The 17,946-nt window shown below is 51.4% G+C and overlaps 1 protein-coding gene and 2 long non-coding RNA genes across 12 annotated transcripts in view; 2 read left to right on the top strand and 1 right to left on the bottom strand.

Annotated features, from left to right (window-relative positions):
• Positions 1 to 5,484: 5,484 nt before the first annotated feature.
• Positions 5,485 to 7,367, bottom strand: LOC148672689 (uncharacterized). Its single transcript, XR_015935855.1, has 2 exons — positions 6,999 to 7,367; positions 5,485 to 6,805 (listed from the first exon to the last, which is right to left on the bottom strand). It is a non-coding gene; the product is annotated as an uncharacterized LOC148672689 (long non-coding RNA).
• The window catches only part of arrb2a (arrestin, beta 2a), a 38,006-nt gene continuing 26,855 nt past the window's right edge, over positions 6,796 to 17,946 (top strand). For all 10 annotated transcript variants that reach the window (XR_015935852.1, XR_015935851.1, XR_015935848.1 and 7 more), the window contains exon 1: positions 6,796 to 6,978. Coding sequence is in view for 2 of the 10 variants with exons in the window: in XM_088628534.1 (XP_088484660.1) it covers positions 6,956 to 6,978 (23 nt within the window). In the remaining 8 variants the exon portion in view is untranslated. The remainder of the gene's footprint in view (positions 6,979 to 17,946) is intronic.
• On the top strand, positions 8,414 to 12,935 carry LOC148672688 (uncharacterized). Its single transcript, XR_015935856.1, has 3 exons — positions 8,414 to 8,565; positions 8,616 to 8,960; positions 9,079 to 12,935. It is a non-coding gene; the product is annotated as an uncharacterized LOC148672688 (long non-coding RNA).

The raw sequence follows: 17,946 nt of genomic DNA, 5'->3' as shown, positions 1-17,946 counted from the left end.
TCAAAACCAACGATGTGGAAGGAAGATTCTGGGAATCTCCTCCTGCGAATACAATTTCACCGAATCCTCTTGGTCCCTGTCAACACCTGCCAGCCTCAGTGGTTAGAAAGCAGAGATTTGGAAGTGACATTGAGGGAGAGGCAGCATGGGGCGGGAGCTGGTGTTGAAACCTCCACCGGAACGTGGCGACCCCACGTCTGCGGATTGGGCACGTTGACGAGACCGGGGGCTGAGGGACGATCATGAATACCTGCATGAGGGGGTGGGCTCTTAAGGAAGGAGGGGTTGAACACCCCTTGCCCAGTGACTGGTCCCTTGGCGTCGCAAGGTCCAATATTTGTTGAGATCCTGTTGCTGGGATTCTCGGGCATGAGCCTTTAACCCCCTGAATCGAGTGTGCAGCTCCACTCATGATGTCTGTGCCATTTTAAACCTCAGCAGCTCCACTCCATCCTCTGACCACACGCACTGCGTACACAGAGAGATCAAGACCTGTCTATCAGAGAGCAGAGTGCAATGATCGTTGGTGTCATGCCCCACCACAGCAGGACTCCGATTTTTATTTATTAATCTATTTATAATTATTTATTGGCTGTTACAGAGCAGCTGGACCAGATTCCTGCTGGGGTAGGAAAGGGTTTTCGAGGAAAGAGGAATGTGGGGATCTTTGGCTGGGATGAAGGGACTGGGGGGATTCGCTGAGAGAAAACAAAGTTTGTAGGGCAAAGGGGCACAGGGTCCCAGCTGGAGCGGGTTTGTGTGTGTGCATGTGTGTTTGTGGCTGCACTTGTGTGTTTTGGTGTGTCTGGGAGGCAGGGGAGGGCGTTCACTCCCCTTTAAGGTGCTCTTGTGTTCCCGCCCCTTTTCAGGGAAAGGGGTGGGGCTTAGGCAGAGGGGGAGGGGCTGGCGGCTGCAGCATCCTCCTCTCTGTGCTGCACAGAGCTGAGCCACTGATTGTATTTCTTTAACACTTGTATGTATTCCGGGACTTGGGTGGAGGAGAAGGTGGGGGGACATTGGGCTTTAGCACAGGGGCTCCTCACTCCAGTCCTGGGGATCCCAAAACCTACTGTTTTCAATCCAGCTCTCACATACATCATTAATTGATGTGCAAATAGGGTGACGAGCAAATAGGGTGTCCTTGACTCAAGTAAGAGATTGGTTTGAATTCTCCCCAAGTCAGATTGCACTCTTCATGCCTGTGTGTTATTTTAGATTCTAATCCTGTTCTGCACACTTATCAGCTGACATGAACACATCTTGTAATGCAACGAACATGCTGGCTTCTGCTATGAAACACAAGTTACACATGGATTAAATACTCCGCAGACGCACATTGTGGCTCCATGTGAAGATGAATATGTGCAGGTCTAGTGTCTTTGGACAAAGACCGTTCCTCTCCTCGGAACTCTTTGGTTTTTGGTCTGTGACCTGTCACGAGTCGACCTTTGACCCTGTGCATTTCGGTTGCAGTTTTACGGAAAAAAAAAAAGCCGTTTGTAAAGCATCCCATCAGGCACCTCATTAGTGCAATTAAGCGTCCACTTAGGAAAGAGCTCATCTGAGAGGGGTTCCCCAGGACCAGGGAAGACCCCCTGTGCTAGCCCCTGGGGGTGGGGTATCTCGTGGGAGGGAAGGGTGGACGGGGGTGTGTGCATGAGACAGTGCTGTGTATGGAAACCCTGCAGCCCCATTCTTACAGTAGTGTTCAGACACGCTGAGCAATGTGTCCTACGCTCTAGGGGCAGGGGGGCCCATGAGGCACAGACAGGGGCGGACGAGACTGGCTGTCTCTGCCACACGGTGCAGTTACCTCCTTAACAGCGGCAGTTCCCTGCCCCCGGCCCTGAAGGAGCACCGCCTGCTGGTCTTCACTCCAGCTGAGCTCTGCTCCTCCAGCACTGCTGCCTTCACTCATCTGCTTGAGCCTTTAGACTTTTCTTTTACGTGTTCCTTCAGTTTGTCCACAGGTGTCTGAGTTACTGTCTGATACAGTTGATGCTGAACGGACAGCTGGGAATGGCCCAGTGATAATATCCGAAGCTGGGCGTGGTGTTGTATCTGACACCCCCCCAGTGACGTCAGTATATAAGACACTCCTACAGTGGGTGTGACTATGTTGGACATGCCCACGGTGGGGTTTACTATATCAGACACACCCACAGTGGGTGTGCGTATATCAGACACAACCACAGTGGGAGTTGTTCTTTATCAGACATACCCACAATGAGCCTTTCTTCTGCAGCTCAAATCATATACATGTTCAGCAAACACAGCTCAATGAGGGCAGTTCTGAAAACAGTGCAGAATACAGATTTCAAATCCTATCTGGCCTCGTAAGAGCTAAGAGCAAATCTACAGTCCTACCCCAGTCAGAGCCAGTGATGAAGATCTCGAATGGAGAGCAGACCAGAAGATTTGGGGGTTCCTCCAGGACCGGGGCAGGGAACCGCGACCGGGTGTGCAGAGGTGCAGGCTCTTCCTGTGCTGCACTGCAGGGCTCAGAGACTCGAGCTGACACAGCTTCCTTCTACCTCTGCACAGGTCCTCCTCTTATCGATTGCTTTTCCTGTGTGGTTCAGGCGGGGCACGGACAGGGAGAGGGGACCTGGGTGCATGTTACTGTGAAGGAGCCTCAGCGGACAGGAGTTTGCAAAGACTCTGTCCTTTTCGGGCCCAGCCGTTGGCCCGTTTGCACTGGTGTGCGAGTCAGTCTTTGAGCCCCGCGTGTGAGGAGGGGACCCTCTGATTGGACCTCGCAGTGGTCAACCCCCCCCCCCCAAAAATAAAAAAACACTACACAGCAGCTGTATTCCAGTATTGTAACAAGCAGCACAATTTTGTAACATGTTGTTTTATAGAATTTTTGTAAGAACAAAATGCTTTTTTTTCAGAAGCCTTGTTGATGTGAAGCCAATGATTAAAACCTGTTTTTCTTCTTACCCTGCTGAGTTGTTTGGCTTGTTCTGTAGCAGTTCGCTCACCAAGGCAGACGTCCTCAGAAAAGGCCGGTAGGAAGAAGAAATTTGGGAAAAGAAATGCAAATCTGATCCCCCTTCCTTCCCAGTGACCCCATTCCCAGCAGGTAACACTGATCCGTGACGTCGATCTTGTCCACTGTCTGTCCGGGGGGTGAGGAAGAGGAACAGACTCCCAGCCACTTCTCCTTGACTCCAGAGGACATACGACAGACCAGACCTTCAGAGGTCGTATGAACCCCATCGCTTTGCTAAAGGAGCAGTTAACTATAAAACAGCTCGCAGTCAAGTTGGAAATCTTTTATTTCAACACTTAATTAAATAATTAGGACAAATTTAGATAGAACTAGATCCTCCAGGAACTGGGTTTAAGACCCCAGTAAATCTCAGAAGACATTACAATCTCCAACACTGACTACAGTCTTCATCAATGTCACAGTGGGATAGGAAAGTGACCTGATTCTAGCAGCTGTGGGAATTCTGGGATTATATTTATTTAAGGGAAGAATGTCTAATCCTTGAGTGTTTCTCATAGTGCAGTAGAAACTGTATCTCCCTCCTCACATTGTGTCCAGTTTCTGTCCTATCCGTGATCATTGAGCTTTTCCTTTCTGGACAGCCCAGTTTGCCTGTGTTCAGTTTCTCTGTCCAGTCTGTGGTCCCTGAGCCTGTCCTCTCTGGACAGCGATGTCTGTCTGTGTCCAGTTTCTCTGTCCAGGAATCAGTGCAGTGCAATTGTAATACAATGAGCAATGTATCACCGAGTCGGTGGGACAGCTTTCTGTCAGCCCAGTCCTCTCTATATCTCCTCCAGGCTTCTCTTCACTTCTCTTCATCATTAAAAAAGGTCATTAGCTAATTAGGTAATTAACGAACGCATGCTGTCTTTTTGTTTGCTAATTTGCTCTCCAGTGTGCATTCCTAGACAGACTGCTAGCAAAGTATAACGCTGGACACTCGTCCTATTTTGTGTGTGTGAGCCTGTTGCAAAGCTGGCCAAGGCCACCCTGGGCCAGAGCGCTGAGGAGTGTGATGACAGTGACAGTGCAGCCACTAGGGGTCGCTACAAGCACCTTTCATCCTGATCTTCAGCCAATAGATAGCGACACAGTGGCTCAGTTGTGAGTAGTGCTCCCTTGCAATGCTGGGGCCCTGCCTTCATTTCCTAGGGTGCTGTCTGCGTGGAGTTTGTATGTTCTCCTCGTGTTCGCATGGGTTTCCTCCAGGTGCTCCGGAGGATTTTTTTTTCTATCAAAATAACCTTTCACAAACACATCTCACAGTAGTAAACTTTCTAACAGATTATCAGACTCACATGACATAAAAACTTTCTCACTCAGGTGATTGTCAGTTATCAATCAGGGCAAGCGGATGGATTTACACAATGAAAGAGTCCCTCCAAGCCCTACCACTTGCTTTTGGCCATGCCATTTCCCTGTCCCAGCTCTGAAACTGCGGAGCAAGAGCTCAGGGAACAGGGATTTCCCAAAGTCCCTTCCAGCGCTCCGGAGGATTTGCTGGTAGATTAAGTGGCATATGGGAAAAATGCCCCTGGTGGGAATGTGTGTGTCCTGTGGTGGACTGGCGTCCCATCCAGGGTGTACCCTGCCTTGTGCCCAATGCTTACTGTGTTAGGCTTCAGCTTCCCCGTGACCCTAGACTGGATAAGGCAGATTCACAAATGGATGGATCTGTCAGGAGAATGTGGGAACTGTACATGGAGTTTTTTACAGGGCAGAGTCACCAGCTGTGATATTAGGCTGCACTGAAGAGAAGTGATAAGCTGGATGTGTGGGAGTTTAAGTGAGCTGGAAGGAGGCCAGAAACGTTCCTGGAATTTCACTGCACAGCACAGCATTGAGCACAGAAATCCTCAGCAGCCATCTGTCCCATGGGGAGGCTGTATACGCACTGGAGGTGCATTTAAAACTAAGACCAGGAGGCACGTCTGTCCACCAAGGGCGGTGGGAGTGTGGAACAAGCCATATTTTGTAAACTGATACTTTGACTTCCACTCAGAAACGCCAGGATGAGATCCTGGGATCAATCACCAGATAACAAACAAAAGGGCCGGACGGTTGCCTCTCATTTGCCACCCGTCTCATGTTCTTGCACAAGGACACTGGGGAGTTCCTCCAGCAACCTTGTTGTGAAAGGCGCTATAGAACAATAAATTGAATTGAATTGAGAGTTCGACTGGGGAACTGCCCGTCTCATCTGCTCATTTCAAAGTCCGTACTGCTCATCACCGCTCAAATCCAATGAAAAACAACAAAGCACATTAGAGTGAAGAGAATCACATAAAGAAGAGTGAAAGCACCCATTGCCGCTGAAGCCCTGATGTCTTCTGGAGGCAGCGACACCAGTCCCTGTCACCCCCAGAGTGCTGATGAAACATAGGGGAGACACAGTAACCAGAATCAGCTGAGCAGAGGTCCCATGGAGGGGAGCGGACAGACAACACATCGACCGGGGAGACAAGCCACGTAGAGCTCTGAACATCCAATCAAATCAAATCAAATCAAAGTTTATTTATCAAATGCACAACACTACAGCGTGCAGCAGTAGTTGCTGGCAATGATTTTTTTTTTTCTGTGAGCTCACAAAAATCACAAAATTGAGGTTATGAAAACAAGGTTACATAATAGATGTAATAGAAATTGAATAAAACTCAATGAGTAGAGCTGCTATGTGTCCATGGTGTATGCAATATACACACGTAGTGCAGTTATGCTGAATACAGTGAAAACTGTGTGTCCATGTAGCCGTTTCAGTTGATTTGCATAATCAACTGGAAGCCAGAACAGGAGAGACACAGTAATATTACAACTCACAAAGCGTTGTATTAGTGGGTCCTGCCAGTGGGTTTTATCACAATTATTAAAAACAAAGATCCTGTTTTGTTGGAGACAGAGACATGGACAAAGTCTCTATGGGAGCAGGGCTGGAGATGTCTCTGCTGGAGACCCCGTACTGACCGGACCGGGGCTGGAGACTCCTGTACTGACTGGACCGGGTCTCTTCAGTACCTGGGTTGAAGACTCTTATCATAATCTGCACATGTGAGAAATCGTTTTGGGCTGACGGCTGTATTACATCAGTCTTGTGTACTCTGTCCTCCTGTTTATTAGTGCAATGCGTGCCCACTCGCCGCGGTAGCCCTAAATAGAAGTTTCACCTCCGGAAATATCAGAGGAGGCAGAGAACAGTCTAACGTTTAATTAAAAAAATATATATTTACATAAAATTAACATGTAACAGACTGCGAGCGTGCTACGGAAACCCCTAAATACTGAAGGCTTCATTAACACCCAGAACCGAGGGAGCATTTTTTATTTAGGCACTGAAAATTCAGCCAACTTTAGGCACCCATCCGTTCGCTCCCTCACAGGTACCTACGGTCACACCAACTCTATCCAACAAACCATTTTCAATGCATTAATTTCTGCACCTCGGGTTAAAAACATCTATCCAAAGACACTAAGATCGTCTTCCGAAGTGCGTAAATAAATTCGTGCGCTGTAATTGGGTGCTGCTGCTGTCCATCAAGAGGCAGTACCGCCTCTCTTCCCGAACGGTAAATTTTGACTGGCTGTTGCGAGAAGAGTAAATAATAATACAGTTTTGTAGGGCGATGATGTCACGGGAGTCGAGGCGGGAACCTTTTCTTTCCTTCGGCGAGCGAATAGCTCTCCCACCGGAAGGCTCCGATTGGTCGGCGGCGCTGTCGTTCCAGGCGAGCGGTTGGCTAACGCGGCTGTCCGTCAGTGACGGTGGGCGGGGCCAGGGCGGCTGTCAGGTTGTCGAGCCGTTCTTCCGTCTGCTGGCTGCGGAAACGAGAGAAAGAGAGAGAGAGAGAGGGGAGGAGGGGAACAACCCGAGCGAGCGAGTGTGTAAGTCTGCGAGCGACAACGGCAGCGAAGGAGGAGGACGCATTCTTAAAATAATCAAGAATAAAAATACTCAGCCGGTCGGCGATGGGGGACAAGGCGGGAACCAGGTAAGGGAGACATTTCCTACCCCCGCAGCGCTTCGTGCGCCGAGCCGCCGCCGTGGAGCGGAGCTGGAGGGGAGTTTAAATCGCCAGGGCGGGTGCGACGGTGCGCTTCGCGGTGGTACTGCCGTGGACGTTCAAGCGAAAGAAGGCAACCCCCCCGCGCGCGCACACCCTCGAGAAAGGGAGTGAAAATGAGCCGCTGAGATTCCTGTTCGCTAGCGCGCTGCGGAAGAGACGTGAACACGACACGGTAGCCGTGGGTGGCTGGTGTGGCGCGGAATCCTTAATAATAACATTAATAATGTCGCTGCCCGCCCGTGTCTCCTCTGGACTGTGTCCCTCACAGCGCCTCCGTCCTGCTGTCGTTGGGGTCGTGGCTCTCTAGGTGAGGAGCTGCGTGTTTTTTTGTGTGTCACCTGCGTGTCTGTGGCGAGACTGGCTGGCGTGACCTCAAGCAAACGCCTTCGTCCGTGTTCCTCCAGCGCCTGGGAAGATAGAGTATCGGCTACGTGGGGTGGAAATGTGAAAGGTTGGGTTCCCGGTGCTGGTGGCCGCGCTGTGCCCGTCTCCTTGTGATCTCCTTGCGATGTCGTGACGTGGTGTTTGACGTGTAGTTTACATTTCGATACCCACGCACACGGACATGTATGCGGGAGTGTGCGTCTTTATAAACAGGCGCATGCAGCTGCACATCCCCCGGCAAGGGGCGGTTCTGTTTAGGGGTTTTGTTTTCCTCTCTACGACGGAAATCGCTCCGGGTCCGTGTCTCGCAAGAGAGGAACCAACAATAAAAACCCGGCAGCTCCAGCAGTCTGCGCTGCGCCCGGGGCTGCCTGGCGTCCGGACGTGCCGCCCGAGAGAGATGGGGACCTTGTGTATCTGTCTCTCCCCCGCATCCGCAGTATTCACCTCATCAGGGAAAACTGGATTCTCTTCTGCATTTCCCTCTAGTGTTCTTGCGTGTCCGTGACGGGGAGGGAAAGGAGGGTAGAGAGAGGTGGCCTCTTTCTCTCCAGGCGCGTCCGTAAGGGTCTGTGGAAAGGTCTGCTGTTCTTCGGGTTACCAGCGGTCCAGCTGTGAGGACCGCCCAGGAGGACCCGTGAGATAGGGGCACAGTCGGCCCCAGGTGGGGGATGAGATCGCTGGGGTCTCTGCTCTTCCTCGTGCGTGAAGAGGCTGTGGATCCGGTCCGGGAGGTTTGGGCACAGCGTTGGTGCTCCGGGCCAGAGAGCAGGGGATGTACCTCATCTTTCCCAGGAAGGGCTCGGGGGAGAGGGCCGTGGGTGTGTATATGGGGGGGTGTCTGTGGTTTTCCAGGCCCTGCTCACCTGGCTGCTGATTTGAATTCCAAATCAAGCCTGCGGAGGAGGGAAAGATCCACCTGTGAAGTAGGAGGCAGAGTAGATGCTGGGGGCTGTGATAAGGAAAATGCTATCAGAGCTTCCCCAGTCCTGGTCTGGGGGGGGGTCAGTGTGTCTGCAGGTGTCCAGTCCTGGTCCTGGAGGGTCAGTGTGTCTGCAGGGTGTCCAGTCCTGGTCTTGGGGGGTCATTGTGTCTGCAGGTGTCTAGTCCTGGTCTTGGGGGGTCAGTGTGTCTGCAGGGTATCCAGTCCTGGTCTTGGGGGGTCATTGTGTCTGCAGGTGTCTAGTCCTGGTCTTGGGGGGTCAGTGTGTCTGCAGGGTATCCAGTCCTGGTCTTGGGGGGTCATTGTGTCTGCAGGTGTCTAGTCCTGGTCTTGGGGGGTCAGTGTGTCTGCAGGTGTCTAGTCCTGGTCTTGGGGGGTCAGTGTGTCTGCAGGGTATCCAGTCCTGGTCCTGGAGGGTCAGTGTGTCTGCAGGGTGTCCAGTCCTGGTCTTGGGGGGTCATTGTGTCTGCAGGTGTCTAGTCCTGGTCCTGGGGGGTCAGTGTGTCTGCAGGGTGTCCAGTCCTGGTCTTGGGGGGTCATTGTGTCTGCAGGTGTCTAGTCCTGGTCCTGGGGGGTCAGTGTGTCTGCAGGGTATCCAGTCCTGGTCTTGGGGGGTCAGTGTGTCTACAGGTGTCCAGTCCTGGTCCTGGGGGGTCAGTGTGTCCAGTCCTGGTCCTGGGGGGTCAGTGTGTCTGCAGGTATCCAGTCCTGGTCTTGGGGGGTCAGTGTGTCTGCAGGTGTCCAGTCCTGGTCCTGGGGGGTCAGTGTGTCTGCAGGGTGTCCAGTCCTGGTCCTGAGGTTGTCAATTAACTACATTACAAAGGGAGATTGGGCTTTCTCTATCAGAGCCCCTAGAATCTGGAACAGTCTTCCTTTTAAAATTAGGACAGCAAATGGGTTTCTAAATGAGATTTAAAAGACTAAAACCAATTTTTATAGGCTTGAGGCAATAGTGTTTAAAATACTGATTTTGATCTTTGTCAGATACACCCATGTTGCCTAGTGCACAGTCTTGTTCAGATTTTGTCCATGTTAAGAGTGGGACTAAAGTACATTATCTTTTGCATTTGTATCATGTGCTGGTTCCTTATCATATTCTGTGCGTGTTGATAATGTTAAGAACTGCAGCAATATGTCCGCTGTGTATGTGCGTTTCCTTGTTTTTAATCAGGATTGTGAGCACGTTTCTTAAATTTACCTCCTAACAATGCATTCATTTTATTAGTGTTTTAATGAGAAACACTTTGTGCTGTAGAGCTGGAAATGTTCTGTTTAAGTAAAGTTATAACTGATTATTGTCTAAAATAGACCTATGTTAACTGCAGCTTTAATGAATATTTTACTGAATTTATCAGTTACCTATGTCAGCTCAGAGCCTGATTTGTATTAGAATTGTTCCAGATCTAGACCCTGCTGGGCCCGAGCTCCAGACTCGCACCGATCTAGACCCCGCCGGGTCTGAGCTCCAGACTCGCACCGATCTAGACCCTGCCAGGGCTGAACGTCACGCCCCTGAGACACGCTTGTCCTGCTCTGTTCTCCTCTTTGTCTCAAAGTTTCTCCTTAATCCAAGACAAGATTACCAGCGGGAATCCATCCAAGTGTCCTGACTCCCTGCTGGCTTGCTCTCACAGCTCGGGACCTGGGAAGTGTGCAGACTGTTTGGGAGTGTCTCCCTGGTGTGCTGGCCCTGGTGCCCTGGGTTCGATGCCCAGGAACCCTGTACCCAGTGGGCTTTGGAATGGGTTGCCCTGGTGCCCTTGTCTCTGCCCAGCCACTTGGAATTGCAAGGTTTTATCTCTGATCAGTTTAGTGCAGCAGGAGATTGAGGGTTCGAACCCGGGCTGGAGAGGGCTGCACTCTTTCTGGAATGATGTTGTGCATCCTTTCAAATGCTTGGATTTTGCAGATGGATCCCAGTGACTGAGTGGCTGTGCCATGACTGAAATCTTACTAAAAACCTCTTCGTTCTGTGACGCACATCTCTTGTGTTGGCCTGGAATAGCTCAGGTGTGTTTTCAGCTCAGTGAGGTGTTACTGGTCACTATACCTGTGCTCCTGTCCACTTGAGTAGATGACGTGGCGTTTACACAACAGGATAGTTTAAACCACAATGACAGTTGGTCGTTTACAGATGAGATTTACTTCCTAAACATACACCCTTGAGATGGCTTCTGGCAGTAGTTCTGTTTTACTGTCTCACTGCCTGTGACCTCTAACCTGTTCCTCCTTGGTGACCTTTGACCCTCATTCCGATTTCATGTGGTTGAGGGGCATCGTGGGAGCTGTAGTTTCTTCTGAGTTATATCCGCTCACTGCCAGTAAAGTAATGTTTATTTTTTCTTCAGTTCCTTGCTGAAGTTGTCGTACCTACTTGGTCTTTCTTGAAAAAGTAAGGTGTCTTTGTGAGCACTATGCTGGCGTCCCAGTTGGGTGCGGGGCCAAGAAAACAGGTTTCTCAAGTCTTAGGTGCCTCTGTGGTTGTGTTTATCCTTCTAGTTTAAAGAGAAGATTTAACCTCTTTGTTTAAAAGTGATCCAAGTGTCTGATTTGCTGCAAGAACCTGTCGCCACTGGAGATGCTGGACAAGGATGATTGTGTCAATGCTGTGATGGCAAGCAGGTGGTCTCAGGGCAGGTGGTGGCTTCTCCAGCGTCCTTTCTGTCCAGGAGAGGTTTATACGGGACCTCTGGCTGTTGAGTCCTCCCAGATCGTGGATTTGTTATTTGGGATTTGCCTCCTCCTCCTCTGCCAGGCCCTGTGTGAGCCAGTGGTTCGAACAATCCCAGGGCGGCGCGGAGACCTGAACGGCATCGCAGTGTTCAAATCTGACAGGCCCTGTGTTTGAGTTTTGTTTTTAGTTTTCTCCCTGTGCTTAAATTGAGCAGCTTTGTCCCTGGGAAAACTGCAAACAGAGCCTCTCTTCTTGCTTTCATCAATTCCAGTTTCTGCGCTCGCTGACTCAGCTGTAAACTGCTGCACTGAGACACACAGCCTCGCGCGCACGCACCAAGACGCACACATTACAAACACACAATGAGTCTTTCTTCCTTCTGGGCGCACGTGCTGACGCAGACTTCTCCTTTTGATTTTAATCTCTTGGGTTTTGAGAAACAATAAGCCGTGGTCCGAAGCAGGCCCTGTGTTTTCTGTGCTTGTGTGAAATAATAGCGTAAGAGGCTCTGTGGGCTTTGGGGATTGAGTTCTGCTTTCCTGCTGCTTTGCCGCTGGGGCAATGTGATAAACTATAGTCCTGACACTGCAGGGATCTCCCTGTCGTGCACAGGCTCTGTGTAGCATCCTCTCAGCACAGGTCTCGCAACTGTGAAGGGCAGCGTGTCCTGTCAGGCAGGAGGAGCTGGCGTGTCATGTCCAGTGTGTCCTGTCAAGCTGCACGCCGGAGAGGCCAAGGGGCTGCGTGTCCTGTCAGGGGCAGAAGCAGGAGAGGTTTCAGGGTGGCGTGTCCTGTCCAGGGCAGGAGCAGGAGAGGTTGCGGGGTGGCGTGTCCTGTCTGGGGCAGGGGCAGGAGAGGTTGCGGGGTGGCGTGTCCTGTCTGGGGCAGGGGCAGGAGAGGTTGCGGGGTGGCGTGTCCTGTCGGGGGCAGGGGCAGGAGAGGTTGCGGGGTGGCGTGTCCTGTCGGGGGCAGGGGCAGGAGAGGTTTCGGGGTGGCGTGTCCTGTCGGGGGCAGGGGCAGGAGAGGTTTCGGGGTGGCGTGTCCTGTCCCTTGCCAGCTCAGTTAGCCTTAGTCGGTTGTCACTGGGAGGCTTGATCATGGCTGGAGCTTAAGCCTGCTAATTAAAGAGCTGATTATAGGCCTCGTTAGCAGCAAACCTCTCTGACTAAGCTGACCCGTTTGTTTTCTTTTGATTGCCTTATTTGGGATTAGAGCTTGTTCCTGATTGGACATTGTTGCTGTCTTTCGAGTTCAGAGATGGGCGTACATTGGCGTGACTGCAGCACAGAGCTGTCTGACCAGGTGGAAAGATCACTTGACATTTATTACTCAAAGCTCATGTCTCAACATACCTCCTCTTTTTATGCCCTCATTTCCTTTCTTGTGGTTCCCCTTGAGTTGGAAATGAGATATTTTCCACTGCCTTTGAGCTGTCGAATAGGTTTGAAGCTCTTCTAAAGTTTGCTCTTGAGCGGGGCTTGACAAGAAGCTGCTCCTATCACCACCACCTTCCTTCGAAAACATTTTCTCTGTGGTTTGTTTGCAATTTCCTCCTTCAAAACACATTATTAAAATGTGTTAAGTACAAGATGCACTGTGTTTTCTTAAAGAACGAGCTACTTCCTGTTCATGCAGTTATATTTTGCCAGTCAGGGGTCACTGATGGTCAAAAGAATGTACTGCTCATTTTCCTCAAAATGTTGCAAGATTCTGGACCCCCCCAGTCACCTCTGCCCCTGTCGGCCAAGTGTCCTGGGGCTGACGGGCTGTGCAGGAGTGTCCACTCAGCGTGCCGTGCTGGACAGATCCAATGCTGTCGTGATCCAGGCAGAGGTGGTGTGCATTTTTGGAATAAACACCCCCCCAGAAAAGAGGGGATCACCTGGCTTGGATTGGATTTTCAATCTTTGCATTGGGAAACATGCGTTTTTTTTATTTGCTCTGTTTCACTGGACACAGGCAGACCCGGCTGCTCAGAGAGGACAGGCTCAGTGACATAATAGTGACTGTTATTAATGAAATCAAATTTTTGAGTTAGGGTGAGTGTGAGAGGAGAGGGACAGCAGTGTCTCTAGCAGTGTTTACGGTCCAGTCAAGTGTGACAGTGTGTGTGTGCTGGTGAATTCAGGGTGAGTGTGAGAGGAGAGGGACAGCAGTGGCTCTAGGAGTGTCTACAGTCCAGTCAGGTGTGACAGTGTCTGTGTGCTGGTGAATTCAGGGTGAGTGTGAGAGGAGAGGGACAGCAGTGGCTCTATCAGTGTCTACCGTCCAGTCAGGTGTGACAGTGTGTGTGTGTGCTGGTGAATTCAGGGTGAGTGTGAGAGGAAAGGGGCAGCAGTGGCTCTATCAGTGTCTACAGTACAGTCAGGTGTGACAGTGTGTGTGTGTGCTGGTGAATTCAGGGTGAGTGTGAGAGGAGAGGGACAGCAGTGGCTCTAGCAGTGTCTACAGTACAGTCAGGTGTGACAGTGTGTGTGTGCTGGTGAATTCAGGGTGAGTGTGAGAGGAGAGGGACAGCAGTGGCTCTAGCAGTGTCTACAGTCCAGTCAGGTGTGTCTCCGTGTGTGAGAGGAGAGGGACAGCAGTGGTGAAGAACTGAAGGGTGTGTGTGTGTGTGTGTGAGAGCACAGGGGACAGAGCGCTGTCAGTGGTTTCTGAAGGCACAGGAAGCCAGCGAGCAGAAGGGGGGAAGTGGAACTACAGTGAGATTGGGCAAGAGACCTGTCTTCGCAGCCCCCCTCGTTCTCTCTCTGCCCCCGAGTCTCTGCGGGCAGTGAGGGTGCGAGTGTGGGTGTGTAGCTCGGTCAGCCTGGGACAGTGAGAACGTCCCTGCGGGGGTACAGGGAACACGACAGGCATCTCCATTCGGCCTCTGCTTTCAGAGGAAGGAAAATGTCAGCATCTTGTCCAGCTTGTGGTTTGTGTGGAGTTTCCTTTCGGCAGAGTAAAGAATAAATCAAAACATTTGTTGAGTCTTTACGAAGACGGGAACGCAGTCTTGTGTGAGTGTTTGATATCTGTTTTAGTGGGGTCTGTGTGAATCTGCGTATGCGCTACATTTGTGCAGTGTCCGCTCGCTCCATGTCTGCCCGTGCAGGATATTGGCATGGATACTGGAGGTGACTGCAGCTCATCTCCAGCTATAGGAAGCTAATTTCTAAGTTACCGGTATCGTCTCTCCTCTCTCCTTCTCCACCTTGCTCTGTAGTTTGAGCTGTTATTCATCCACCCGGATACCGATCATGGTTCAGCTTCGATTTGGGTGTGGGCGGAGCTCTTGGGGTGTGGGTGGGGCATGGGGCGGGGCTTGTTTGTGTTTGTGGAGAAGCATGTGCATGTATGTACCACCTACAGCTCCAGTGTTTCCACAACGTAAGCAGCAGGATTTAAAAGGAGCCAGTGTATTGTGAGACAGTTGGAGAGGGGCGGGAGAGGACACATTCCTGTTCCCCTGCAGACAGATCTCCTGAAGCTCTGATTTGCACAAGGGGGGCGATCAGGAAGAGATTTCCTGGTTATATTTTATAAAAAGAGGACATACGGGGAACTTGGGGTTCCACCCCTGAGGGCACGAGCTGTTCCAGAGGTGAACACTGCCTGTTTCTCTCGCAGGACGGGGGGCCGGTGGTAGCGGAGGCCGAGGGAGGGTTACCACTTAAAGAGATGATCCCCTTAAAGGGATCAAAGCCGGAATATCCTATAATCCAATAATGGGATTCCTCAAATCCCTGGATCTTTTTTCTCCTGTTGGAACGTTGTCATACTCGTCCATAACAACCGGAAAGAGCAATGGGAAAATTGGATGGAGTCGGAAATGCAGTTACGTCAACACAGTAGTAGTATAAAGAGAATTTTCCGTTTTTTTTTTTCACGTTGTACTCTGCAAGGCTTTTGCATTACAGACGGGATTTCAGGTTTTGTGAAAACAGATTCATGTTCTAGCAGTGGGGTTGACAATGAGAAAGAGAGGGGCCTGGGAGTGTGGTGCAGGCTGCTCGCTGGAAGCGAGTAGTTTCTGTGCAGAAGGGACAGGCTGCAGTATTTCAATGGCCGTGCTTAAGTGTCGGGGGCTGCCAGGCCCACTCCCGGTCCAGCCCCTCTGTGTAAATGCCCTGTACTGGGGTTGCCGAGACGCCGGTCACGTCTCGGCCTGTGCAGCCCGTTTAGCTGTCAGCATTGATTGATCCCAGGATCTGATCCAGCCAGTTTCAGCTTCAACAACATGGCTGGGCAGCTTGTTCCTCACTCCCATCACCCTTTGTGGACAGACGTCCCTCCTGTCCCAATTGGAGTATCTCATCCATCTGTTTCTTGAATGAAGTTAGGGTATTGGCTTCAAAAATGTTCTACTTGTTCCACGCTCCTACCGCCACTCCCGTTCTTGGTTGTAATTTCCACTGGTGTCCTCAGGTCCATGTTTTTCTGTTAATTCCATCCACTGATCTGACTGTGTTGATGCCTTTGAGGAGTTTGAATACTTGTATCAGCTCTGTGTTCCAAGAGTAAACGGATTCAATTCCTCTTGTCCATCTGTCTGCAAGATCTGTCCTTTACGGAATGAGATTCTCCCGAGATCTCATTCAGGGAGCACCACAGAACTGGTGGCGTCCAGACCTGAGCATCGCATTGCGAAGGAGATCTTGCTGGCTCCCTGTACGCTCTCTGCACCCCACTGCCCGCCAGCAGTGTCAGCTCCGCAGCCCGGAGGGTCAAGGTCACGGGCACCTGGGCGTCCATCGCCGCGGCCCTGCCCGCCCGATGGGTTTCCCTCGGGCCCTGTCGATCCTCGAATAGTGGCTGAACCTTCCCCCGGTCTAGAGGCCTGCTGGACACGGAAACCATACGGCCGCGCTGGCGGAGAGGTGCAGCGGAAAGCTGGCGATGAGGAAGTGCGATTGTTCTCCAGCAGGCAGGAAACCCACCCCCCTGCTCCGAGAGACACTGCACAGTCAGCGCCTCCCGTCTCCCCTCCCTCCTCCTTTTCCTCTGAAGGTTCAGAGGTGATCGTTCTGCCCCCCCCGCCTTCCTCTCCGTGTCCTGCAGGAGAGCGTCCCGGGACGGCAGAGCCAGCGGCCCGGGAGGCTTCTCCGTCTGGAGCTCCCGCTGAGGTTATCCTCCCCTCCTGTCTGCAGGCAGCGGGAACGATTGTCCCCAGTGGCTCCTTGAGTGGACGCAGCTGTGGACAGGAGAGGCTGGAGAAGAGATGGGATCCAGGGGGAGAGAGAGAGGGGAACGGTTCCCAGAGATGTTTTCCATCCCAGGGACCGTGGCTCCCAGGGAGGTCGGCAGAGCACAGTGTCATCCTGTCATTTCCTGACGCAGACAAGGAAGACAGGGAGAGCAGATGACTGATGGGACAGCAGATGGCTGCCTCTCCCCCAACACAGTTACCAGTCTGACACACCTGGGGGTGCCAGGCCCCGTTCGGGGTCACATCACTGTTCTGTGATTTGGTATTTGGAGGTTGGGGGGCCCCTGTTTATCCTCTGACCTGCTGTCTTGATGCCTTCATTGAAACAGTTCAGTGATGAGGAAGTCGGGTCACTTGCGGCTGTAGGTCTTAATCTGTCGTGGATTGACAGAGGCATGCAAAACCTGCAGGCCCCTCCTGCACTGGTGTACCTCATCGCAGGCAAATCGCATTCAAATCGCCACTGACAGAAATGCAAAAAGACAGCACCCACATGTTTAAGACTGCAGCCTCAGAAGGCTGAGTAAAATAAATGCAACAAGTTGTACTTGTAGCACAACAGTAATGGTGCCTCACCATGGCCTATGGCTGTCCCACTCCAGAAACTCCCTGTCCTCCTTACTTCCTTGTTTGTGTCTTTGGTGGTCTGGAGCAGTTTGCAGCCCTGGTTGTGTGGGACGGCACGTCGGTGCTGATAACAGCATGGTGGCTGGTTTGTATTTCTTGTTCAGGGTACCTCTTGGAGAGAGGAGCAGGGTGTCTTTGATCCCTTAGGATTCTGGATCTGAGTGGGGATTCTGGATCTTTTTAGCAGCTGGGAAAGTGTGTGGATAGTCCTGTGTCTTGTATCTTGTTTAGAGCCGCAGGGAGTGATGAACTCTTCTCCCTTTAACTTTTGGGGATCTGAATGGGGAAAATTAAAATGATTCGAAATCAGACCCAGGAAGGTGGGCACTAAGTTTCCTTCTGCCTGTCAAAGGCATGCTGGCTGGTTTAACTGGAGGCTCTAAAGTCTGTGTGTTGTCCAGGATGAAGCCTATTCTCTTCCTGTGTTTCCAGGCTGTTTTTTTTTTACCAGGAAGCATCATCTGGTTAAAGAATAGAAGATCCTGAATTCTGGTGCTAGAGTGCTGCACACTGCTCCAGCGAACACTCGGAATAATAATATTTATTTGCCACTCGACAGATTTTTAGGCAAACAGGCTTCTTCTTGAATTGTGCTCTGCAGTGTTGCTCAACAGTGTGACGAAGGCTCTTTCCTGCTGGGGGAAGGAAAAAGAGTCCAGAGTCTGGATTTCTGCATACCGTAAGGGAGCTTTAGAACATGAACTCGCGTTCTCTGTCCCCCATTCGTTCATCTGTCACGGTGCAGAAGGTACGAACCACGTAGCTGCCGATCTGGACCTGCGGCGCAGGTTGGCGTCTGGGCCGAGTCGTGATCAGTGGACCAGGAGGGGAAGGGTTAACGCCGGTTTACTGACTGTTCAAAGTGGGCGAGACGGGTTTCCTGTTTCCCCCCCTGTGTGGGGCCGCTGTCTCTTGGCTGAATCTTGGTCATTATGTTTATCATCCTTTATCCTAACTGCCTACTTTTCAAAAGCGCCTCGCTCTCTCCCACCCCCTCCACCTTCCAACCCCCCCCCAGTTTCGTAGTTTCTGCTGCGCTCTCTCTCTGGATATCCGCCATCAGCCCACAAGAGA

The sequence above is a fragment of the Lepisosteus platostomus genome, chromosome 4 (genome assembly GCF_059453375.1).
Source record: "Lepisosteus platostomus isolate fLepPlt1 chromosome 4, fLepPlt1.hap1, whole genome shotgun sequence".
NCBI lineage: Eukaryota > Metazoa > Chordata > Actinopteri > Semionotiformes > Lepisosteidae > Lepisosteus > Lepisosteus platostomus.
This window is presented reverse-complemented; position numbering and strand designations above follow the sequence as displayed.